Raw genomic sequence first — 26,518 nt, 5'->3', positions numbered from 1 at the left:
ACAGGATTTTTCTTTTTACTGTAACCAGTTTGGGGTCATACCGAATGAAGATGTAAGCATATCTTTAGTAGTTTCTGGAAAGACAGACAGAAATATGACTTTCTATAAAAGAGGATGACTTCTCAACTAATCCAAACTTTTTAATTTTTTTTTTTTTTAACTCTTGTTCATCCCCAAACAAGACATATTGCCACTTGGATGTAAGGCGTTATTTGGGATCATGTTTACTGGGAACTATTCAAGGAGATGAGTGAGATGTCTGTGTACATACATTTAAACTTCTGCATGTTAGTACAGTCAAGGAAGCAGGAAACGGATAGGAAAGTCCAAAGTCTTTCAGTCCAAAGAAAGAAGCTATTATAATAGGCTTTCCAGCATCTAGAAACTGCTACAATGAAGGGGTGGGATTTTGTTGCTAAACAGGTTGGGGAAGATACAAGTACAATGAGTTAATCAGAACATTCCATTAAAATATTTGTAAAATGCACAGATACAACATTGCAGTGATGGGACAGGGATTTGAACTTAGTTGACAGTGTGGGACCTATTAGATTGGCGATTCTTTTTTGGATACTGTCAGAGATACTCTTCCACAGCATCCTTCTCTCCTAAATCATTATTTATGTTAAGCCTTCAGCACATTAACTATTGGACATCTACTGTGCCTTTCTTTATATCAATTTTACAGTTGAAGTTTGACCCAGCTCCTGGGGACTAATGCTTCACACCACCAAATGACGAGAGGCATAAATTACAGAGATGTTTTTACTTATCTTTTTTCTCATTTCTCAGATGCTATGCTGGATGTGTCCAACATGCCCTATTTCTGGGGTGAGGAAAAGGGTGTCTTTGAGTTGGATGGTATCATGTGTCAAGAGTTTATCTTTAATTAATGCCACACATTTTGACGCTAAGAGGAAAATAACCTGCTAGAAGAATGTTTTTAAAGTAGGACATGTCCTTAAGTCAACTGAGTCTTCCTGTTTTGAGAAATTCTGCATATTGCATATAATTTTCAGAATGTAGGAGACTATATAATTATTTCCACACCCAAATAACGTCGCAGCTACAAGAGCCATGACAGCCAACAAATCGGAAGTCCAAAACTTGAGTCTTGGACTTCCGATTTGTTGGCTGTCATGGCTCTTGTAGGCTGTGACATTGTTTGGCTGTGGAAATAATTATATATCTAAAATATGGGGTAGAAAGTTCCAGCATTTATTTCAATAATGTTCAAAGCATTAATAAGTCTTTATGATAATACGAATGACATGCTGAATACCTACTCAGATGCAATTAGAGGTACATTCGATTTTATTCACCCCAAACAAGGCATATTTCCACCGAAATGTAAGATGCTACTCTAAATTAGAGGCTAGATTTATAGGGGCATCCTAAGTAGGGAGTTGTGCAGTATGTTTGTTAATATTACATTTAAGTTTTTGCTTGTTTGTACAGCTGAGGGGAACATGGAAAGAATTCTAAAGTTAAGTGATTAGAATAGAAAGATTCTGCAGTGAAGGAGTGAGATTTTGTTGCTTCAGTCTGATGAGATCTGTGATTGAAATATGATTGCATTTGTAGCCATTACCCACATTTTAGAACAAGGATATACCAATAGTCAACTCTCATTTCTGGATGAATAAAACTATCAGACAAGGTCTTGTTTGTCTGTTTCTCACTTATATGTAACTTTGATAAATATACATTTTTTTTTCTACTTAATTAAAAATTCTACTTAATCAAAAATGAAATAAGGGAAAACTAAAACGTATTGAAAAAAAATCCTATTTTTAAAAAATGTTTAAATATTACTTATATATTCTTTTATACCTACAGAATTAGTGTTTCATGCTTATGCAATCATCAGTGTAGGATAATTCCTGCTAGTCAAACCCAGCCACAAAGTCACCTTTGACTCCATTTGCTAAGCTTTTATCTCTGGGCCACCAAACAATTGCCACGAGTGAAGGGAATTAATAATTAATAAACTCTCAATTCTGGCGCAGACATTAGACAATCAAGAGTGTTGGAATGACGCAAGTTGTGAACATTGCATAAATGCTAGGTGATTCTTAGTTTATACTTTTCCAAACAGTGCCTATTCTTAAGTATTCTTAAAGGAGCTTGATAATTATGATAATTATTTTATACCTACAGACACTAGTGTTTCATGCTTACGCAATCATCAGTGTAGGATGACAATTCCTGCCAATCGGAAGATTCGAACCCAGCCACTATTTCTTTTCTCTCTAAACTCTACAGCTGGCAATTTGTGTTCATTTAGGCAAAATCAGGAAACTACATCGAGTTATAAATACAGCAACTGATATAACTATGTTACTAGAACAACATCTGTCTCTGTATGAGTAAAATGAATTCCCTGAACAGAACAGTTTTGCACCACTTTTACGTCTCTCTTGTGATATTATGGATTCCTCTTCCTCTCCACAGAGTCAGGAATGTTGGGGAATGATTCACAAAAAGCAAGTGATCAGGGAATAAGAAAGGTGGGTTACAATTGAATATATTGCCATCCCTAGACAGGATGGTATTTAACAGTTCGTAGTCAGCTTCTGAATGGTCAGCTGAGAAAATGGGCTAATGTAATCTGTTCAGCTAACTAGCTAGAGGTAACTGAGAGAAAAAACAGTCGTTTAGGATTTCCAGTAGAAAATAGATATATTGAGGAGACAGCAGATGGGAGTTGGTGAGAGTCCAGCATAGATTTAGATAATGTCACGCAGACAATGAGGAGCTGACAGTGGATGACTTGGACCAAGTAACAATAATGGTATTCCTCAGTTTTTGAGATGAAGATTGATTTGGATTCTTTCGTCTACTGTTCTCACCTTGTGTTATTTTCACAATTTGGTCGGTGCAACTTCTGACCTTACTCAGGTGTAATACATAATAGTAAGATTGTACATCTAGAAACAAAATAAGTTTAAGGCTTCTAAAATGCATACTAGAATTTCCTTAAGCACCCACAGCATAGTGGATAAAGTGCTTGTTAAAATTCAGTTGTAAAACTTCTGGAGGTCGAAGATTCAATTCTCAGTCGGGGCGACACTAAAAATTACTCATGAATGAATGAGAGTATGCTACCCTCATTTAAAGAGTTCAGTTCGAAATTGTTAACACGATACACCTGAAGTAGGTCAGAACTTACAGAAACATTGTGAAAATACAATGCGTGGTTTTAAGGTGCCTTTTAGGGAAAGCAGAATGACAATAGTAATCTATGTGAAAGACAATCCCCGTCAGAGATAAAGTGTCGAATGGTTAGATGACGTGAGTAAACAATGTCGCATAGGTAGGTACTGGGGTGATGACACGAGAAAGGCGAATATTGGACTGACAGAATTATATAGGTAGTTTACTCTATGTAACCAAAGAGTATCTCAACCGTGACATTGCTGCTTATTTATTTTTATGTAAAGCAGTAGACACGTCCTGCCAAAACCAGATAAAGAGAAAACCACATCACAAATGTTGCGTCAATTAGTATTTGAGACTAGCATGGTACTACACCCATGCAAAGATTAAAATGAAAATATAAAATATATGAAGAAAGAAATTAGAATACATTCCTTTATACTGAGAATGTAAAAGGCTGTTTGGTTTCAGTGAAAAATCATGTATCAAAATTTTCTTAATCCATTCGAAAAAGTAAAATGAGTAGTTAAATGTAACATATTTTGACCTCAAAAATTTGTTACAGAATTTATATCATGCAAAAATTTGAATTTATTTATTTATATATATATATATATATATATATATATATATATATATATATTCAAACATGTCTGATTGAACATGACAGTTACATTGTTTTCCAAATTTTTTTTTTTGATATCTTTTCAATTTGCCGAGTGGTCGTTTTTATTTAAGCTGGCATGTTGTATATTATGGCACCCAAAAATAATTGTTCAGCCATATTCTTCTCGAGCACTTTTTATTGGTACATCTGATCGTCGTCGGGAGCGATTGTTGTTGTCGTTTTTATTTCTTTGAGGATTAGAGTTCTTCTTTTTACTTTTTTTATATTGGTTATAAAAGTGGGTGCAGGATGGGTAGAGGTGAATTATTTTTATTTTTTATTTGTTTTCTTATTTTATATTTTATTTAGTTTCTTGTTAATTATTGAATACAGTTAGTATATTTGTCCCAGTATCAAATGAGATCTGGTTAATAACGGGTTGTAGTTTTTGGATAAATATGGCTTCTAGTAATTTTAGTCTTCATGTGCAATTGTTAAGATATTGAATTTTAATATTGTTAGTTAAGATATTTCTAATGTTGAACAACTGTAGGTTTTTATCGTGGAATGTTAGGTGTTGTTTTATGGCATTATTGTCAGCTAAATGATAGGTTAGTCGTCGGGAATGTTGTTGTGGTGTGGCCTATGTATGAGTTTTTAGAGTGGGTTCGGAGGCATCTTTGAAGAGGCAAATAAATTTATACACTACATTAGTTTGGTTTAGTGTGGTGTTAGTGTTATTGTTTTTAATTATTAAATTGGAGGTTTTAAATTTAGTATAATATATTATTAATTTAATCTTTTTGTTCTGGTCAGTCGGTCTGGTGGGTCTTTTAATAAGGTTTATTTTTTCATCTGTTTTGTTGTTAGTGTGTAGTTGGTTTTTATAGTATACTTTGATGGTGTCATTTTTGTTAGGGTTTATGTTTTTATTGTGGAGTGAGTTTAAATAGTTTTGTGCTTATTGACAATTTTATTGGGGAAATTATTGTTTATTAGGGTTTGTTTTATGTTTGTTAGTTCTTTGTAAAATATTTTCAGTTTGATGTTATATTGTATGAGCCCGCATTATTAATCAAATTTTTTATCAGGGCAGTTTTATATTTTTCTGGGCATTTGCTATAATAATTTAAGAGTATTGCATTATTGTTGGTAGGATTTTTCTATGTTGAGGTTATGTATTTAGTGGAGTTGCTTGAATCTACTAATATGTTGAGAAATGGTATTTTGTTATTTATGTTTGGTTCATATGTAAATTTGAAGACATTGTGTTTCTAGGTTTAGTTGGAGTTTTTTTAATGTCTTGAACGGATTCGGCTGCGATGAATGCCATCAACATATCGAGCATAGATAGTGGGTTTATTAATATACACTGTATATTAATATACAACATACGAGCTGAACTAAAACAAGACTGCTAGGCGAATTGAAAAGATATCCAAAAAAAATCGAAAAAAAGAATAACTCTGTTATGTTCAATCAGACGCGCTTGAATAATGACTTGCTGCCAAAATATACAAATATATATATATGAATGAATGTCTGTTTGAAAAAGCAATGTTATTGTTCAAAAAATGTCACTCTGTTATTCTGAAAATGAAAAATCTACAATTTTGGAATGAAATAAAGTACATTTCACTTAGGTGTTTGTAACCTTCTGAAAATTGATATTGTAAGAGGACAAAAGAAAGTTAAGTAGCTGAATGTTACATAACCCATGAAGTGTTTTCTTGTATTTTTACATAAATCCTCTAAAATCCTTATCAGCCATGAAAAATCAACCTTTGGATTTATGAACCTGTTGAATATCTAATTGTAACCACTTAACTTTTGTTTTTCAAAATAAGGTTATCTTGCATAAGATAAGTTTTAAGTTTTTGTGATCTCAGTAGAACACTGATAACCTAGCTCACTACTGATCTACATACTCCACCAGAAGTAACTGTATTTTTTATTTATTTATTTTTTTTTTTGTAACTTTTAAGCTTGAGCATGTCTTCTGTTTCATGTGTCATTTGAAAGCAGAAAGCATTTTATAGCATCATTAAACTCAAGAAGCATATCCAAGCTGCCATTGATCAAGTATCATTGGAACTGTCAAAATATACCACTTACTCCCTGAAAGATTAGTAAAGTACATTGCCCTTCATGAAGGACACACACACACAGCTTTAATAAATGTTTTCATAAGTATTATGTTCTACATTGCAAAAACTTAAGCATACCATTTGTTAATTTCTTACCTTTTTTTTTTTTTTTTAAATTTTACTTCAGTAAGTTTTAAGAGATCAAGGGGCTCCCTCCTGGAGCTAACATTTGATTCTTTTATGATTTAAATTTATATCTCAGGGCTCTTTTAAAAATAGATGCTGTTCACTTTATGGATGCTATCTGTATTTTATTACAACTTGGTCTTCCTGGAATTGCTTCTAAGTATTTCTGAAGATACTTTTTTATTAGGTCAGTTGCTCCTATCACAACCGTTATGTTTATTTCTTTCATAGACTGTCGTTTTTTAAATCTTTTTTTACGTCCTGATATTTTCTTTTCCCGTCCAGCTCAATTAAGGCCAAAGTCACTGGGGACAGTGACATCAATAATTAATGCAGTTCTTTTGGGCTTGTTTAATATTTATAGTTGCATTTATGTTACTATAAAATTATATAGGTTTTATGACCGTTTGTCTAGAAGTGTAAGCCATTTTTAGTTTCAGAACAGTTTCAGATGGTTCGCTATTACACACAAGTCCTGGGAGGTGACTTGTTTGTAGTAGACAGTTCCACAGAACAAAATATTCTTACCGTGTCGAGACGGAAAAGAACATGTGAAATTGCTTCAGAAAAGGTTTAATATTTATGAAACAATTCTGGTTTCTGATTGGTTGATAGCAGAATGTGAATTAATTTGATTCGTCAGTTCTTAGCAGCATCGTTTATAAATAGAATCGTCCGACTGTGTGGGATCATACCCCATTATACCCCAAAATATTGCAACAGTTTGTATATGACAACTTCACTGTGTCATATGATAACCATCATAGCTCAGTCCCCAGCTCAAATTCATTACACCCATAAGCTGTGAAATGACTCTTAAACTAGCCACAGATTTACTTGCATTAAACTAAACATGACATACATTTTTTTTAATATCAAGAACCTTCAAATGGGACAGACTTATTAGCCAAATATGACAACAGCATTCCATACATGATCAGATAGATTTGTAGTGATAGAGAATAGCTTTGTGTATGAGAAAGTGTTTAGGGTGATAGAGAAGTTATTTTATGATAAGCAGAAAAAGCAAATGGGTTAATATATGGATTCCAAAAAAGATTTGATGAGAAAGAAAGACCAAGAAGTTTTAGTTGAGAGCAGGGCCATCCATAAGAATCCCAAGAAGAAAAGACGCCTGTTATTGAAGGACATTAGCTGAGTCTGAACAAGATTACATGAAACAAGTCATTTCTAATCCAGAACTGAACCCAAATCAACTGCATATTTCAATTGATCTTGGGAAGATGAGACGAACAATACCAGAATAGAGGATCGTGTTATCAGCATAAATGTTAATTTTCTGAATAATAGGTTCTGAAAAGTGATTTATAATAGAGAACAAAGTGTTGAACCTAGAATAGAGCCCTGAGGAACACCAGCATTGATAGGAAAAGAAAATAGATTCACCATCCAGAGTTACTCGCAAGCTCTGATCAGAAAGAAAAGTCATAATGTCAAACTTTATCACCAATACTATAACCTCAGTTTATGTTGCAGATCAGAATGCCACAATTGGAAATGTTAAGTGTGATGACCATACCTTCAGACAGATCTGTTCAATTACAAGTTAATAGAGCAACTGAATGAAAACCCAGAAAGCCAAACAGAACATCACTAAAGATGCCAAAACTTTCTAGAAAATGAAAAGCTTTCTGTTGACCAACCTCCCCCAAAACTTTAATAACGGATGACTAACAAGATATTTAGTTGGGTCAGACTTATCACTAGCATTTTTAAAAATAGGAATAGCTGAGGACTCCTTCCAACAAGGGGAACAGGACTGAGATAAACAGATTGAATAATTTCAAGGGGATAAATGAAAGTTCAGGAGCACAACATTTAAGAACAGAAAAGAACAGAAATCGAAACTGAACCAGAGCCTTAGACTGGTCAAGAATAGCAAGAATTGTAACAACTATTTTTGGGGTAATAATTACAGAATCAAGAGACTGGTCGGTTTTCAAAGGAAAATCCAGAAGAAAATCTTCAGAATCATGAAGAAAAGATTTGTCAACAAAAAAGATGAACAAAGATCATCCTTATGCTTAGAAGATGAAATGACCTAGAGGTTATTAAAAAGAGGGCAAATAGTAGACTTGCTACTATCAATAACACTATAGATTCTCCAAAATAACAAGAGCCAACCTTTTGAGATGAGATAGATTACTACTGGAAGTCATTCAGGCGGTTTGTAGAATTACATTCATCGTAACTTTTAAATTTAAATTTTGTCCTGCATCCTTTACTACATAATGTGCATGCTTGTCTTATTAGAACATGCGCCTTTGTGCTAATTTCACAAGTCATGATTGTCCACTTATTGTTTTGAATTCTTAGAAACCAAATTGGTAGGATATTTGATTATTGGTTAAAAAAGATGGTTTCATGCTTACATGGTGCAATTTAAAATTGATGGTCAGTTCTGTAGTATGTAGTATACTGTTTGAGTTGTATGCATTAAAATATATTTCTGAAACATGATAAATCTTTCATAAATTACCTAAGAATGTATCCTCATCTATCTGTAGGTATAACTTGTACTTTTTTTAAAACCCGATGCTGTATACAACTGACAGTTGCAGTTAGGTATTTTAATGACAAGAACAAAGTGAGCATATTGTTTAGCATGTCAGGTGGCCATTAAACAGGTTGAAAAAGTGTATGTTCAAATTCATGGGGTTTGTAAATGTTGGTGATTTGTGTAGAAACATATCAGCTTTGAAAGATATGACGATCGTTAGGATCTAGGAAAAGTATGGTGGACATGAGCAGAAGAGATTTTTTTTTAATGTTTTTTATAGAGTTTTTTAGTTTTTCTGTGTTAATATGGTTATGGTCTTGTCTGAACAAGTCTTCCGAAATTTTGGACTGTTGTGGAAAGCTTCTATTTAATCATTTTTTTTTTTTTTTTTTTTTTGCTACAAGTAGTGACATTTTATCTTTAACTTGCTTTCCAAAGTATGCAGATTTCTGATCTTTAAACCATGAAATGTTTAAAAGATAACCAGAGAGAAAAAGGGATGGAGTAAAACGATAAAAGAGTTGTTTTTCTTTATTCTACATATAGAAATAATTGACGTAGTTGTAATAAAATCTACTACACCAGCTTTTTCCTACATGAACTTTATGGTTTACACAGTGAGTTTTAGCCATTACTAATAATCACCATCCAACTGACAACCTCATTAATCCTTATTTTTGAGACTCCTTAGTACACGAAAAATAACATCTTACTGATGTCTATCCATTATGGCACTCTATATTGCAATAAATCTTTCTTGATTCTTTCCACTTGGTTGCAATTATTGTATACCTTTTATTAAGGATACAGCACAAACACTAATAATTTACTTCTGATAATTTTAAATGGCGGCTGTAATTTTGTAATGCTCAACTTGAGTTTAAACAGCTGAGTCAATTTTAAAGCAGTAAAAACTCTTCTGTCACTTAATGTGATTAGTTTGATTGATTTTTTTTTTTAATTTTCATATACTGCATGTGTTAGAATTATTGTCACATTTAGTGACAGCTTTAATGTTAATGTAGGAGTACATGGGGGATCTGTACTGAGGCTAATGATGATTTAGTACATATGTCTGTGAAACTATGGAAGGCCTATTTGTCAAGTTAAAGACTTGGAGGCATACCATGGAAAGTAAAGGTCTGAGAGTGAATGTTAGCAATAATGATCAGAGGTTGTAGAGTTAGAAAACTTTCTCACACAAGTGGAAAATCCCCTTCTCAATTTGTCGAATGGAAGTAGTGTAATTCAGTATTTTGATGCTTGTAAGAATTGGATACACAAGAAACGCAATGGAATCACTTGTAGGTTTGGAGACGATAACCTATTTGTGTGCAAGACAATAGAAGTTGATGAGAAGTTTTGTTACCTTGATGATACCATCGGAACACAGTGATGCTATTGTAATTGCAAGAGTTAGGAGTGAATGGCGTAAATTCAGGAAACTTCTTCCTTTACCAACAGATCACTTTCACTGTTGACTAAGGGAAGAATCTATCAAGCATGTGTACATAGTATGATGTTTGGAAGTGAAACGTGGCCGTTGAAGGTTGAGGACATGCGTTGCATGGAGAGAAATGAGATAATGATAGCTGTGTAATGTGAGTCTTAAAGGAAAGCTTAGTACCGATGACCTCAGAAGATTAACTTTGAACTGTATATGGAGATGTGTACAGAAGAGTAGACTATGATGGTATGGTCACATTGATTAGCTGAGTTTTTAAATGAAATAGGTAATGGGTTCATTTCACAGATTTAGGTAAAGGAGAACATGAGTGAAATAAGAATTTGAGATGAATAAATAAAGATCTAGTCAGATTTAAAGTTTTTAAGTCATCTAATGCATGCCTGCATGTAAAACGGATTAAACTGGATATGATGGGAGAAGAGGATGAGGATGGTTAAAGGAATTGATAACAAAAAGTGAGAAATGCTGACAGAGAGTAGCAGTAGTTGTAGTTCCCGTCAGAGTTGCATAATCTAAATTAAACTTGAAAAAATGTTAGGAATCTGTCATATTTTTAATCTCTGAACAATCAACAGGCAGTTTGAATATTGAAAGACATTAAAATAAGGAGTTGAAGTCGGAATCCTGGAAGTCGATCACACTTCTGCCTCTGCAACTCTTTCTGTCTATTGTTTGTTTAAAAATTATTGTCGGGTTTGGAGATAGACCGACTGATAACCAGATATTTCCTGAAATACATTATTCAGGATTTTCATTTGCGTTGGACAACTTTATTATATTCAGAACTTGAAAATGAAGATAAAACCTAATAAATCTTCCACAAAATGTTTGGATAAGCATATTTTATTTTGATCGAAGAGCATACGTTATTGTGAACTTGTCCTTTACATTCATAAAAATGAAGTGAGTTTATTTTATTTATACTTAAATAACAGAAATGAAACAGTAATAGAAATTTAAGTGTTCAGAGCTTCAAGCATGAATGCAAGGTCTTTGTATTGCATGCTAAGAAATGTTGAAAGTGTTTTCAGGGAGGTAAATATTATAAATTTATAAAAAAATTATTTCAGTTGATGCCACTTTTTGACCCTGACCCATGCAATTAATGCTGGGTAATCTTCAGATGTCACTGTACTAGTTGCATATAATGTAAAATTAAAAAAAAAAAAACCTACTTTTTTTAAAAAGTAGTTAAATATGTACACCATGTACTAATTCGCCCCCACCCCCAATTAGATTTTACTTTTTAGGCGATTACATGTAAACGTCCTGAAAAACTTTGCAGTTAAAATAAAATTTTAAAAAGTGAGGGAGCAGTTTCTCATAAATTTAAAATAAAATGATCATTGATTTCTGAGTCAGCAGTTGCTAGCTGGATAACATTTTAAGGACATACAGCTTTCTAAGAAATTCCACCAGGTCAATTCTAAGAAATGGGGGATTGAAAACTTGCATGCAATCCCTTATTCATGTAATTAAGAGCAGTAAAAACAAATTTTAAACTTTTTGCCCTAAACTGGGCTGCAATAGACAAACACAAAAGCTTTCCAACATGCACCATTTAATAGCCAATATTTAAAATTAAAAATTGGTTGGATATTTTTAAATACTCTGAAAAAGTGGGTGATCATTTTAAGGTAAATTTATATACTAAACTGATTGTGCATTGAACTTGAAAATTTATGCTTATTTTAACATCCAGTTTTCAGGTTGTTTACATAATTACTAAGAATGTCAATACAATAAACAAGAAAAAAAAAACAATGTTGATATTTTTTCTTAAGATTTTGGTAATTTTCTTCTGTGTAATTCCCGAAAGGATTGTACATTTCCAGGATAATTTGCATTGTTTCTCTTTTGTAGATGTTTAAAGTGTGCAGATGCTCCGTGCCAGAAGAGTTGTCCAACCCAATTGGAAATAAAAAGATTTATCACAAGTATTTCTAACAAGGTGAGTTATAGGAATATTGAAATATAAGAATATAGATATAAAAATGAGTGTTTTGTATAGATGCTGACTAAAAATGTTACCTTCAAAATCAAATCCCCCTTTTATCTCTTCACTTCAAACATGACAATGATTTAACATTTTATGATCCATTAAGTTCTGGAAAATGTAACTTTTCTCTTTATGTATAAAGATTTAAGAGGATTCCTAATAGAAATAAATACATTTTGTATTCAAATAAGAATAAATAAAAAACAAAGTGTAAACTATTATATATTTTTCATATAAATTTATCTATGCTAAACTTTTAGCCCATGAAAAGCAGGCAAAATTTATAAATTTATTATTGACTTAGTTGGAATGAATATTTTGACAAATTCATCGTTGAATATGCTTAAATTTGTGTTCATCTTTGCATTATAAATTTATCTCATTAATCTCTATTCATCAAATGGATACCATAATCCTTAATTCACTGCACTTTATCATAGCAAAGAGCCATACAACATTTCAGCCAGATTGGCCCAGTTTCCAAGAAAACTTATGGTGAATGATCCCTATTGATCTATCAAACAGATACCATATTACTTGGACCATTGCACCTTATAACAAAGGTCCATACAAAATTCAATCTCAGTTAGACCAGCCTAATAGTTTCCAAAAAAAAGTCAAACAAATGGACAGAAATATAACAAAGATATGTTCATGTCTATCTCCTGCATATATTATATATGAGGTGCTGAATGTCATAACACACTGTAAGCACCACAAACAAAAAAAAACAGAAAAATGCAGTTAAAGTTTAGTTTGGTGGGTATACTGTGCATTAGTCGATTTCTACCCATATTCCGGTCTGAATTCGACCATAATTACTCTTGTATGTATTAGAGGAGGATATGGGGAATAAAACGATATACTAACTTAATATTTTGGCGTGATGGTGTTTACCGAGTTATGACATTCAGCGTCTCATATATAATCTGCATGTATCATGGACTAATGCAGATATCAAAAAGAGGCTTAACATTAATAGATCCATCAACAAGGTTGTTAAGGAAAAAAGATGATGCTTTTAATGTTTCTCCACCTACCAGACTCCAGCTGTGTAAAGAAATTGTGTAAAATGTATTTCATTAGAGAACGATCACGACAACAACCAAAGATTTAAAATAATGAACTTATTCTGCTCTAACATATTTATCTATGAAAAGATATAGCTGTTGTTAACAAATCCATACTGACAATATTGCACAGTGTGTATTCTTTATAAATTTTATTTAAAAGTAGAACTATTTTTTTACTCGAGTGTTTGAAATGATGAATTTATTTATCTGTGTTCTTGCTTTAAAATATTTATCTAGGAAAGGAAATGGTTGCATAATGAAGGGTCTATACAGCAGTATGGGTACTAGTCCACAAATAAAGCCTTGCACCAATATGAATAAATGCTCCAAAACGTTTAAAAATTTTTGTATGAATTTTTCTGAAACTTGATTTAAATGTTTTAAGTTCATATATATACTTGCTGTATCTCCTGTGTTGCCTGTAAGTCTTTGTAGTTTTACTTTCCTTCTGTATTTTTTTTTCTTAAACTGTTTTGTTTGTTTTTTGTTAAAATACTATTTTCGTCATTTTTTTTAAATAGGATTTTTAGACCAAATATTTATCAAAATGTAATTTTATTTTGGTAATGTTTTAATCTCTCTAAAATTACTGACTTACTGGATATAAATAGCTTCCAAAACTTTCAATCTAAGAATTTTAAATGCTTTCAAGGTAAGCTACCCTTGTGAAGGATTTTTTTTTTTTTTTGTTGTTTACCTCCGTTGCATTATAATAAAGAATGAGATCTAATTGTATGAATTAAGTTACATAAAATAAACCAAGACACTCTAACTTAACGTCTAAACTGACCCCCAAGATCGCTGTGGACATGGAATATGTGCCTACATTAAGGATGGCTTTCTGTGTGGTAGGGTTATCTCCAGTGAAGACCCTAATTTACCTTATATGTGGTTCTGGATTGCACTTGCTTACACTACTGCATTTATATTTGCTCTCTATCGCCCGCACAACAGCGGAGTTACTATCTTTAAGAGCATATCTGAGAAAATTGACCACATCCTTCGGCTAACATCCACATTTGCGTTGACTTCAATGTCCACAATGTGGAATGACTGATCCACTCGAACAAGACATAAAATGAGGGGAGGTTCTGTCATGATTTCGTAATTGCCTATGACCTCACCCAGATTGTTCACGAACCCACCTGTGTGTCCTATACTTCCGGTCTAGCCTTCTAGACCTTTTTCTCACAACTTCCCCTGAGCTATGTTCATGTTCCATTCTGTCTCCTCTGGGATCTTCTGACCACTCGATTGTATTAGTTAAGATAAAAATGAAATGTAATAAGTCTTCAGATGTACCTCTCCACCGTACTGTATATCGATACTCTACGGCTACTGGGATAGTTTCCGTACATTTATATCTGATCTACTCCTGCATTCCATATTTAAAAAGAATGTGTCCTCTATAGTATCAAACCTGACCAAATGGTTAATTGTAGGCATAGACCGATTCATATCATCGAAAAAATTCTAACAAAAACCTAACAGCCAGCCATGGTTCTCCCCACAATGTGCTGCTGCCATCGCGCACAAAAATCACTTTTTCCATAGCTACCAACGTAATAGATGTACTGAGACTAAAGCTGCTTTCAGGACTGCCAGCAACCACTGTAAAAGAGTAATAAAAAATGCAAGAGACCTATATGCTCAGTCCATTAAATCCAAAGTAGCTAAGCAGCGGCTTGGTTCCCACCAGTTTTTGGCAAATAGCAAACAGGATCCTGAACAGAAGCATGCATTCTATCCCAACCATCATCAATGGACCAGAGGTCATCTCGTCAGCATCAGACAAGGCCGAACTACTTGCCAAGAACTTTGCAGCTAATTCTACCCTATGCAACGAAGGCCATCAACTCCCCGTACTTCCTCCTATAACAGACAACACGCTATGCAGCATACAAATTTCTGTGCGTGAGGTTGCCAAGCTAATCAAGAACCTTGATTCCAGTAAAGCATTCCAATTATAGTGCTGAAAAAGCTTCAACCAGAACTTGCCTTCATATTTACAAAACTGTTTAAGTGTTGCCTTAAGGAGAAGTGCTTTCCAACACCCTGGAAAACCTCATCAGTATGCCCTGCATTTAAGAATGAAAGTGATAAGTCATCTCCCTCTCAGTGCAGACCAATAAGTCTCCTGTATGTAAGTTGCTGGAATCCATATTAAATAGAGGAGTAGTCAACATGCTATGTGCTAACAGTTATATCTCATAGGATTAGTGAATCTCTCGACAAAGGCTTCCTTTCTAGGGCAATTGCTATTGACATATCAAAGGCCTTCGATAGGGTATGGCATAAAGGCCTACTTCACAAGATTTCCAGCTACTGTATAACTGGAAATATTTTCTCAACTATTAAATCATTTCTCTCTGATAGGTTCATAAGAGTAGTTGTTGATGGGCAGAAATCAGAGGCCCACAGTATTAATACTAGAGTCCCCCAGGGGTCCATCCTGGGCCCAACTCTCTTCCTGATCTACACCACTCATCTCCCAAAACACATACTTAAATCATTCGTTGACATCTATGCTGATGACCCGACCATCTATGGCAACACATCAAAGATCGTAAATAACAAAGTTCTCTCTAATTCTCTCTCCTCTGATCTTGAGCGTGTAGTACAGTGGGGAAAGAGGTGGCTGGTTACTTTTAATGCATCTAAAACCAAGCTCCTATCTTTACACCATCAACACTCTGATCCCCATCTGGCATCAATTGAAATGGATCGCTCTCATCTAAGGGAAGCTCGATGTTTTGATAAGCTTCTGGGCTTGACCTTTACTCCTGACCTTAAATGGAACATATATATCAAGTCAGTTGCCAAGGTCACTGGAAAAATGGTAGGATCCTTCTACCGCTCAAGAAGATATCTCACTACTGATGCAATTCTTTATCTATATAAAAGCCAAGTACATCGAAGGATGGAGTACTGCTGCCACATTTGGGAAGCAGCTGCTAAAATAGCCTATCCTACCTTGACAGAGTACAAAATAGGCTTTGCGACTAAGTGGGGGATGCCCTTTTCTCTTCCCTGCAACCTCTCTCCCACAGAAGAGATGTTGCAAGTCTGTTTTTGTCTTATCGTTACTTCCATGGCAAGTGCTAGTCTGAGCTCCAATCTCTGGTCCCCCCTCGCCAATCTTTCACAATAAACACCCGTCTAGCTGAAACCACTGTCAAAAATTTTCCCCACTCTTTATCTGTGCCAAAACCAAAATGTAGATTCCATGAACAAAGCTTCTTTCTTAGAAGTGCACACCTGTGGAATTCTGTTCCGTTTGCCCGTTTTCCACCTGATTTACTAATCCAGGTTGTAACCTGGATGTCTTCAAGTCCAACATAAACAAATTCCTGATGAACCGCCTCTTTAAGTAAGGCACTTTATCAAATCCCCATTACTAATGATTACTACGATACTACCCCATTGATTACTATATACGCAATAACCCTTACCCCCGAGTGGCTTCTGGGCCTTGATAAGGGGTGACTACCTTAAAAAAAAAAAATTTATGGTGTAAATTAGAAATGTATATAGTAATCTATGAAATTGTGTCATAAATGCTTTAAAGACTTTATTAGTAAAGGACAATTGTTTTATATATTATTTAACTGGAATTCATTATTGAGATGAGTATTAATTTATTTATTGCGGACTACTATCCTCATCTTTCTTTCATTGGGGCCCGTGGCACTGTGGATAGAGACGTTGAATATCTATGGTTTCAGGTAAGAATTGTCTGAAGATACCCATTTCAATCCTACCCAAAGTCAGCCAGAGGCTTACTTGGCCAAAACGTGGTGAGATGACAACAACTATGGATGGCAGTAATTGCTGAGGATGTTCCTATCCCGTCGTGGTTACCATCTGACGAAGGCCAGAGGAATAGTTGGCCGAAACATTGTGATACAGCAACTAAGAAAGATGAGGATAATAGTCCGCAATAAATAAACAATTTTTTTTTTAAGTCAAAGAAAATAACTCCTTGTATGATTAGCTATCTTTTTAATATTTAAGGATAATTGTTGATTAAGGAAAAGTATCCATTCTAAAAACTTTTTTAGCTATAATTATTTTTAGAAACTGACATGACATAAAATGTTTGTGCTATTAGCATAGTGAAATAAAGAAACAAAAATAGGCTAGTTTGAATCAATTATCACTATCAGATTTGAGTTTTACTTTGAGCATTCTACTAAATAATTTGATATGTTAGATTTAACATACATACGATAAATGTTTAACATATATATGAAATAAACGTCTACTTTCAAACCTTCAATATAGAACTATTATGGAGCTGCAAAGACAATTCTGTCGGATAATCCCATGGGGCTAACTTGTGGTATGGTTTGCCCTACTAGTGACCTTTGTGTGGGTAGCTGTAACCTTGCTGCTTCGGAGGAAGGTCCAATCAACATTGGGGGTCTGCAGCAATTTGCAGTGGAGGTAAGAATTTCATAATTTCATAATTTTTCTTTTTGATAAGAAAAAACTATCCTTAATTAGTTAATGCCTGCATCATTGTTATACAGACTAAGCTTACCTGTAGAAATCCTATGGCGTTAATAGGTAATATAGATAGATTAGTAGTGGCCTACGTAAAAAAATTTTCTTTTCCATGGTGATGTTATTATAAAAAAAATACATATCTAATTATGTAGAAGTGCTTTCAATAATATTTCATCAATGTTCAGTTAATTAGTACTTCAGAAATTTTAACTTTTAAATTTTAAACTGAACATTCAACAATTTTTGTACTATGCTGCACACGGCAATTTTCATTATTTTAGTTTGTGATTAAATAAATGAAAAATATTGCAATGCACTAAATTTGATTATAGTTTATTTGGTAATGATGGCATCAAGAATCTGGAAATTCTTTCGACACTAGAGTATCCATGTATTTATTTATTTTTTTTTTTTTTTAAACAAATCCAGCATTGAAAAATTATGCAATATTTTTTTTAATTTTGTTTTAGATCACAATAAAAATTATTTACATTAGCTAATATTTTTAAGTGAATATTTTTATGATTGAAAATAAAATGAAAATGCACTAACATTTACATGGATTGAACTTGTAGCCATAAGATTGAAACTTTTATGTTTATATCCTCCTCTTCCTTGTTCTGCTCCTCTGCATCCCTTCACTTGGCATCTTAGTGATTCTTATGCATCCTATGATTTTTGTGCTGAAGCAATCAATAAGACAAGGAATGTAGTTGGAGAAATTTGATACTTATATAGGCAACCATATGAATAAAAACTATTCAGTTGCCTAGATAGATAACTCATTACCACCAAATTGTACTTTCAAGTCGTCTTTCAAAAGAACAATATTCCTAATTCTTATAGCTTGTCAGCTCAGCTGGTCCTCAAAGTACAAGTTTATGCATGGTTCAACAAGTGAATGAGGGGGTTTGTTTATGTTCGTGCATCAGTTGCATGCTAATTTTTGTCACGAGTGGGTTTCATGATTAAAAGATTTATTTATTGCATAAAAAAGAATCTGGTGGTAAAGGGTTAATACAGAAACTTAAGGAAGAGACATCAAACAGTGCTCAACTATCTAATACAGTGGACGCTATATGTTAAAGATAAGTTAGGAATGTAATTTTAAAAAATATATTTTTTCCTTGCTTTTCCAAATAGACACAAATTGACTTTTTAGCCTGCTAAGAAGTGCTTTATACTAAATTGATGGTTGAATTTACACTCATTTTTGCTGTAAATACTAATCCATATTAACCTAACTGTGCATCAAACAGATACTATAATACTTAGTTCACTGCATCTTATGACAAAAGTCCATACAAAAGTTTTAGCCAGATTATCTCGGTAGTTTCAGAAAAAGTGAACAAAGAAATATAGATTATTTAATATGCTTATCTTGATGCTAAGGAAAATTAAAGCAATTATATATAAATAACTTTTTTTACAATAGATTGAAGTCGGTTGATGTTAGAGATGTTTGTGTTTTAACTATCCTGCATACATGCTTATTGTTGTGAAGGAACATAACTGGCTATACACCGGTTACAAACTGTATATATATATTGGACTGTTTGGCAGACAGCGGCAGACAAGCAGTCGCAGTAAGACGGATAGTCTTACGTGTTGATTATCAGACTTTCTTCCCCATACTTGTTACTATGTACTTCTATTTACCTTAGGCGAGCAGCCTTACGTTTCTGTATTATAAATAAACCCCATTACACATACCACTCGGTGTAACTCACGTTTGTCTTTATTTCCTAAGTATTTAGGAATATAACAACGGCGACGAAAGGATGTTCTTTCTCTTAACAGATAAATTACCGTACCAAGGACTGTGTACAATGCAAGGATTTTTTGTTTTACGAAAAAAACAAACTACACAAGGATTTTTGACCACGTGCGTCAATGAATTTAAAAATTTTTCCTACCTAAAGTAGCGAAAAGTACGGATTTTTCTTCGTAAAGAACTCACAAGAAATTATAGAAACATGTTCAAGGTAAAGTGGAATTTATATTTATTTTGACAAGTAAAAAAAAAAAAAAAAAAAAAAATGGTCGCAAATTGAATTCGAAACTACACTAAAGGATTACGAGTTTCGAAAGAAAAAATATAAATACAACGACTATTGTACCATTTTATGCCACGTGGGAACGGCAGCCATATATATTTTTTTTTTTTGGAAAATTAATTGTTTGTTATTGCCTTTATATAAATAATTGGAACTATTTGTCGTGGGAAGTAAGAAATATTTTGTGTATGAACTTACGTTGTTGAAAAAAAAAAAAAAAAAAAAAAAGAATTATTTTACAAAGCCTGTTGAATTACTATGGATGAACTTTGTTGAAACATGTTGTGTCTGCATATTGCTACTAATTTACGATATACGTAAATTTACGATTTTTCTTTGGAATTATTGTGTAGAATTCGAAAAAACATTTTTGTACTAGAAGCTAACATGGAACAATTAGCAGAGTTAACTAAGGCTCTAGCCCTTAGCATCCAGGAACAGACAAAAATGACTCAACAATTTTTAGCGCAACAACAACAACAGCAACAAATTCAACAACAACAGCTACAGCAACAGCTGCAACAACAACAAGAAAGAACACAAAAAACTTTAGAGGCACAACAAGAACAAACAAACATACTACAACGACAAATGTCGACACAGCAAAAGAATTTAGAAAAGCTAATTCTAACGTCGACCGGGAAGAAGACTAATTTTTCTGCCGAGGGTATTTCAAATTCACTAACGGAATTTCGTTACTCCCCGGATACTGGTGTTACTTTCCCTGCATACTACAGAAGATACGAAACAATTTTTACGAAAAGATGTTTAGACTGGACCGATGAGGAAAAAGTTACCCTGCTACTACAAAAACTGGGTACTGATGAAAACACCAAGTATGCAAATCTAATTCTACCAAAAAAACCGGAGGAGGTTTCGTTCGAGGAAACAATTAGTACCTTGTCGAAAATATTTGATAAAAGGGATAGCCTATTTCACTCTAGATACAAATGTTTGAACATTCAGAAGGCAGAAGCTGAAGACTATCTAGAATATGCTTGCACTGTGAACTGTTTATGCGAATCATTTAAATTGAATGAAATTTCCGCAGACCAATTTAAATGTTTAATCTTTGTACAAGGTCTCACAGCACCAAGGGACAAAGATATACGTTCACGGATCCTAACAATTATGGAGGCGGATCCTAACATAACATTGCAAAAAGTCACTGAAGAGTGTCAACGTCTGATTAACATAAAGAAAGACAACACTCGCATTGAAGAGAAAAATATTTTTAAGGTGCAGCAAGTAAAAAGGCAAGGGACCACAAGAAAGTCCAGGTTCCAAGAACACAGGATCCTTAAAGGATACAAAGACCCAAAGCTAAAGTGTAAATGTTGTGGTAGTTTAAGACACAACAATAAGACCTGCTGGTTTAGGAACAAAATATGTTATGAATGTGGTCTCAGAGGTCACAAGGGAACATACTGTGCCCAGAAGAAAAGACAAGGGACCGATAATGTAAATACGCTTCGCATGAATAAAGAAAAAAGCTGCGAAAGACGGAAATATGTTGATGTTCGGATAAATGGACATCTGGTTACATTGCTTCTGGATAGCGGTGCAGATATTAGTATTATAAATGAAGATATATGGAAAAGGATAGGTCGACCTGAATTAACGAAAACCAGAAAGACGGCGAGAAGTGTGTGCGGCAAAAGATTAGAGTTCAAGGGAGAATTAAAATGCAAAGTGACATTCGCTAACCAGACTCATAAATCCAAAGTGTACGTCGTACCAGGAAAGAATACATGCCTGTTTGGGGTAGATTGGATTGTCCTGTTTAATTTATGGGAGAAACCCATAAATTCGTTTTGTAACGTTTTAACTGCAGAAAAAGCAAACCAAAGGGAAGACTTCCTGAAGGATTTGAAAACTGAATTTCCCAATGTTTTTGCCGAAGGACTAGGACTCTGTATTAAGACAGAGGCAAAATTTGAATTAAAGAAAAATGCCACTCCAGTATTCAAACCTAAAAGGAATGTGCCTTTTTCAGCGATGGACGCAATCGAAAAAGAGTTGGATAGACTTCAACAACTGGAAGTCATTGAAAAAGTTAACCACACAGATTGGGCAAGTCCAACCGTGTATGTAAAGAAAAAAAATAACAATAAGGGTCTGTGGAGATTTTTCAACGGGTTTAAATGACTGTCTATTGGACCATAATTATCCCCTTCCGTCCGCAGAAGATCTGTTCTCTAAGCTTAACGGAGGAAAAATTTTTTCTAAGATAGACCTCTCAGATGCTTACTTGCAAATTAAGATCAGCGATGAATGCTCCAAATACTTAGGCATAAATACTCATAAGGGCATTTTTAAGCTAAAGAGGCTTCCTTTTGGATTAAAGGTTGCTCCTGCTATTTTCCAGCAAATTATGGACACGATGCTGGCAGGGTTGGAATTTTCAATGGCCTACCTTGACGATATCCTAATTAAAAGTGAAAATTTGCAAGATCATAAGAAGCATGTAAAAGAAGTATTCAAAAGAATACAGGAATTTGGTTTTAAATTGAGCCCAGAAAAATGCGATTTTTTTATGAAAAAAATTAAATATCTAGGTCAAATAATCGACAAAGAGGGTCGAAGACCGGATCCACAAAGGACTGAAGCAATTGAAAAGATGCCTGCTCCAGATTCAGTGACAAAATTAAAATCGTTTTTGGGATTAGTTCAATACTATGCAATTTACATCCCTAACATACATAATTTAAGAGCTCCTCTTAACGAGTTACTGAAAAAGGGTGTTAAATGGAACTGGAATAAGGAATGTGAATCTGCTTTCCAAAATATCAAAAGATGTCTACTGTCAGACTTAGCATTGGCACATTTCAATCCAGAAAAGGAACTAATACTAGCAACGGACGCCAGTGATTACGGTGTTGGCGCTGTATTACTTCACAAGTATGAGGATGGTAGGACAAAAGCTATCGCCCATGCTTCAAGAACGTTGGTTGCAGCGGAGAAAAATTACAGCCAAATTGAAAAAGAGGCGCTGTCGATAATATTTGGAATTACAAAGTACAATCGATTTCTCCATGGACGATCTTTTATTTTGCAAACCGACCATAAACCCCTACTTACCATATTTGGATCAAAGAAAGGCATTCCCACACATACTGCGAATCGATTACAGCGATGGGCTGTAACCCTCTTAAACTATCAGTTTAAGATGGAACATGTATCCTCAAAAAAGTTAGGACACGCAGATGCATTATCACGGTTGATCCCTAAAAGAAGCGAAAGTTTCGAAGAAACGGTAATTGCTGCGCTTAAAGACGAAAGTGAATGTACAAGTTCAATGTGTAATATGATACGTGAACTTCCGGTAACTTTCGAAAAAATAAAAAAAGAGGCAGTAAATGACATTTTCATTAAGAAAATGAAAAATCAATTGGGATGGATAAAAAAAAATAAAAAGGTAGATCAAACAACGCCTTTTTCCATCTGTGAAGATGTGCTCATGTATGGTGAGAGGATCGTAATTCCACTAACGTTACAGAGGAAAATTCTGAAGGAATTTCATACAGGTCATCCGGGCATTTCGAGAATGAAATCCCTTATGAGAGGATATGTGTACTGGCCTGGTATGGACAAGGAAGTTGAAAAATGTGTCAAGACATGCAGAGGATGTCAATTAGCAGCTCGAGATCCTCCAGTAAAAACGACGCCATGGCCAAAGACGGACCTACCCTGGTCACGTCTGCATATTGATTATGCGGGACCTATAAATGGTTATTTTTACTTGATTATTGTAGATTCTTTTTCAAAATGGCCAGAAATATTTAAGTTTAGACATCCAACAGCAAAAAACACTGTGAGTGCGCTTAATGAAATTTTTAGCCGTTTTGGAGTGCCAAAAACCTTAGTGAGCGATAATGGAACAGCATTTACTGCTCATGAATTCAAAGAATTCTGTGACTCACTAAATATTCTACATATGACAACACCTGTGTACCATCCACGATCGAATGGGTTGGCCGAAAAATTTGTAGATACGTTTAAAAGGGCACTTAAGAAAAATCTTACTACGGACACAGACGAACAATGTATTCAAACATTTTTAGCAATTTACAGGGTGACACCAAATCCTAATAATAATGTCAATTCTTCCCCGGCTGAGCTAATGTTTGCAAGAAAGATAAGATCTGTCTTCGATAGGCTGCTACCAGAGAAAAAGAAAGTTTTCAAAAAAGAAAACCTTAATACCAAGTGCTTCTCCCCAGGTGAAAATGTATATTTCAAAAATTTTCAAAATGGACGAAATCAGTGGGTTGAAGGTATTATCAAAAAAAGGATTGGGAGCATGGTCTATACCATCCAAGGATTAAGTTTTGTCTGCAAAAGACACAGAAATCAAATACGTCCCAGACTGTCTCCAAATGTGGAAGAGACACCAATGGAAACATTGTGCGATATTTTTGATATACCAAAACCAGCGTGTGTACCGCAAACAATGAATATTTCGCCTGAACCGACCATACGGGCTGGACAGAAACCTTTACCCCGGGTAACGCTGACCAGAAGGAAAAGCGCAAGAAAGAGAAAAGTTACCAGGAGATTAAGCCCTGACCCTAAAAGGAAGAGGTATTTAAGCTAAAATCAGGAAGATTTCAGCTTCAGGGGGAGGTGTTGTGAAGGAACATAACTGGCTATACACCGGTTACAAACTGTATATATATATTGGACTGTTTGGCAGACAGCGGCAGACAAGCAGTCGCAGTAAGACGGATAGTCTTACGTGTTGATTATCAGACTTTCTTCCCCATACTTGTTACTATGTACTTCTATTTACCTTAGGCGAGCAGCCTTACGTTTCTGTATTATAAATAAACCCCATTACACATACCACTCGGTGTAACTCACATTTGTCTTTATTTCCTAAGTATTTAGGAATATAACACTTATCCATTATTCCATATATTAACTATGCTATATGTGTTTTATTTGGATTCTTCAGACTACTGTTCTCATCTTGAGTGTCATTTTTACGTTTCACACTGAAGATGAGAACAGTAGTTGGAAGAATCCAAACAATCTGAATAACCAATCTTAATCTCAAAAATTCAGAAATGTTATGCCACAACATGTGTGAATGTTTTTTTTTTTAATAAAATTTGTATTATCAATTGATCAATACAAAAATTTTTTTTGATTATTTAGATTTTTAAGGAGATGCGAATTCCACAAATTCGAGACCCCAGTCTACCACCTTTGGAAGAATTACCAGATAGCTATCGATCAAAGATTGCTCTTGTTGGTTGTGGACCTGCTAGTATCAGTTGTGCCACATTCCTTGCTCGCCTTGGATATTCAGATGTTACCATCTTTGAACGAGACAATTATGTGGGAGGTCTCAGGTGAGAGTACTTTGCATTTATAATTCACTTTATTTTTTTCTTTTTAAGACCAGATTTCACTCGAGATCAAATAAAACTGTTTCCATACTTCCTAATAAATGAGCTATGGTAATGTTTTAAAAGTTATTGTTGTTTTAAATGCATATTTGACATTACTTTTTCACCTGGCAACAGGTGTTTTGTGTTGCTTTTTTTTCAACACTAGTTTAGCATAATTTTGAAGTGATATTTGTGTGAAGCACATCAAGTAAGGATATCTATATGTCATGGAAGCCAGGAGGGAATTCATCTTGGATACAATTTTATCAGGAAGATCACTTATGAATATAAGGAATAATAAAGGTTCCAGGATTGACCCTTGTGCACACCCACATTTGTACTGTTTTGATGTACGACCATCAAGAATAATCCGGATTTTTCCATTGTCTAAGGATTTGATTATAAAACCTGGCAGAAACTTAAGGAAGCAAAAAAAAAAAAAAAAAAAAAAGTCAAAAAGTGCTCAAATACCTACGTCAGTGGACGCCATATGTTCAGGATAAGTTCGGAATGTAATTTAAAAAAACTGGAGAACCTCAGCAGAGCATTTTTTTTTTTTTTAATAGTATAGCAGGAATAAATCGGGCCCACATGCCTTCGAGGTGTCTAGCTTTTTTATGATATCACAAAAATGAGAAGGGATAATTTTCAAATTGAATGGTTTCTATCTACAAAAGGAAATTTGGAAAAGAGTTGTTTGTTGGGTCAAAAGTGGAGTTGGAAGCTAACTACCAGGCAAGCAGGTTAGTCTTCTCAGTTGCTGTGCAAACAACCTTGTGATTATTGGATAAAAGGGAAATTGTTTGATCACTATTTACCACACTGTTATAAATTTTCCAGAAATCATGAGTTCGTAATTTCTGCTACTCTATTTGTTTTCTAGTGATTTCAGTATGCTTCCTCTTGGCTATTTGACTCTTAAAATTATTTCTAGCTTCTATATACTTTTGTCTATTTCTACTGGACTGGTCTGTGGAATGCATGCTGCCTTTGAGCAATGGCAGCTGCACAAGCAGGAGAGTAAGGTTTGCTATAAAACTTCAATCACTGCTTTGAACCTTTCAGTTGCCTCATTTTCTGCAGGAAGAGAAAAATACTGTTCTATGGGGCATCTTTGTGATAACTAATGGCTCTTTGTGTCCTCACTCTTAATCATAATCATTTGATTATAATTGCATTTAAGTCTTACTCAAGTGCAAGACGACGTATAAGTAGTTTAATGATTCTTATTTTTTATGTTATGCTCACAACTTATTTTAAGAGATAACTATTTTCAATATTTGTATTTGGAAGATTGGATTCATACAACCTTATGTTCATGTTTTTTTTACATTATTTATAATCAGATTGATTCTCTCTTGCAATCAATAACATTCAGCCACTCAACCCTTGACATTTTTTCAGATGTCTACTGTAAGTTTAAACTGGACATTTTATTTAAAATAGGTCCTCAATC

The 26,518-nt window shown here is 34.1% G+C and overlaps 1 protein-coding gene across 1 annotated transcript in view; it reads left to right on the top strand.

The window, feature by feature from the left end:
- LOC145295922 (dihydropyrimidine dehydrogenase [NADP(+)]-like) overlaps nucleotides 1-26,518 on the top strand; it is a 119,581-nt gene that overhangs the window by 33,099 nt on the left and 59,964 nt on the right. Inside the window, exons 4-6 of the mRNA XM_080141737.1 lie at nucleotides 11,892-11,979; nucleotides 17,385-17,546; nucleotides 24,827-25,023. Of these exons, the coding sequence (XP_079997863.1) occupies nucleotides 11,892-11,979; nucleotides 17,385-17,546; nucleotides 24,827-25,023 (447 nt within the window). The remainder of the gene's footprint in view (nucleotides 1-11,891; nucleotides 11,980-17,384; nucleotides 17,547-24,826; nucleotides 25,024-26,518) is intronic.

The sequence above is a fragment of the Euprymna scolopes genome, chromosome 16 (genome assembly GCF_053919585.1).
Source record: "Euprymna scolopes isolate OS-2025 chromosome 16, ASM5391958v1, whole genome shotgun sequence".
In the NCBI taxonomy this organism is placed as follows: Eukaryota; Metazoa; Mollusca; class Cephalopoda; order Sepiida; family Sepiolidae; genus Euprymna; species Euprymna scolopes.
The sequence above is the reverse complement of the archived record's forward strand: the minus strand, read 5'-3'. Positions and strand labels throughout refer to the sequence as shown.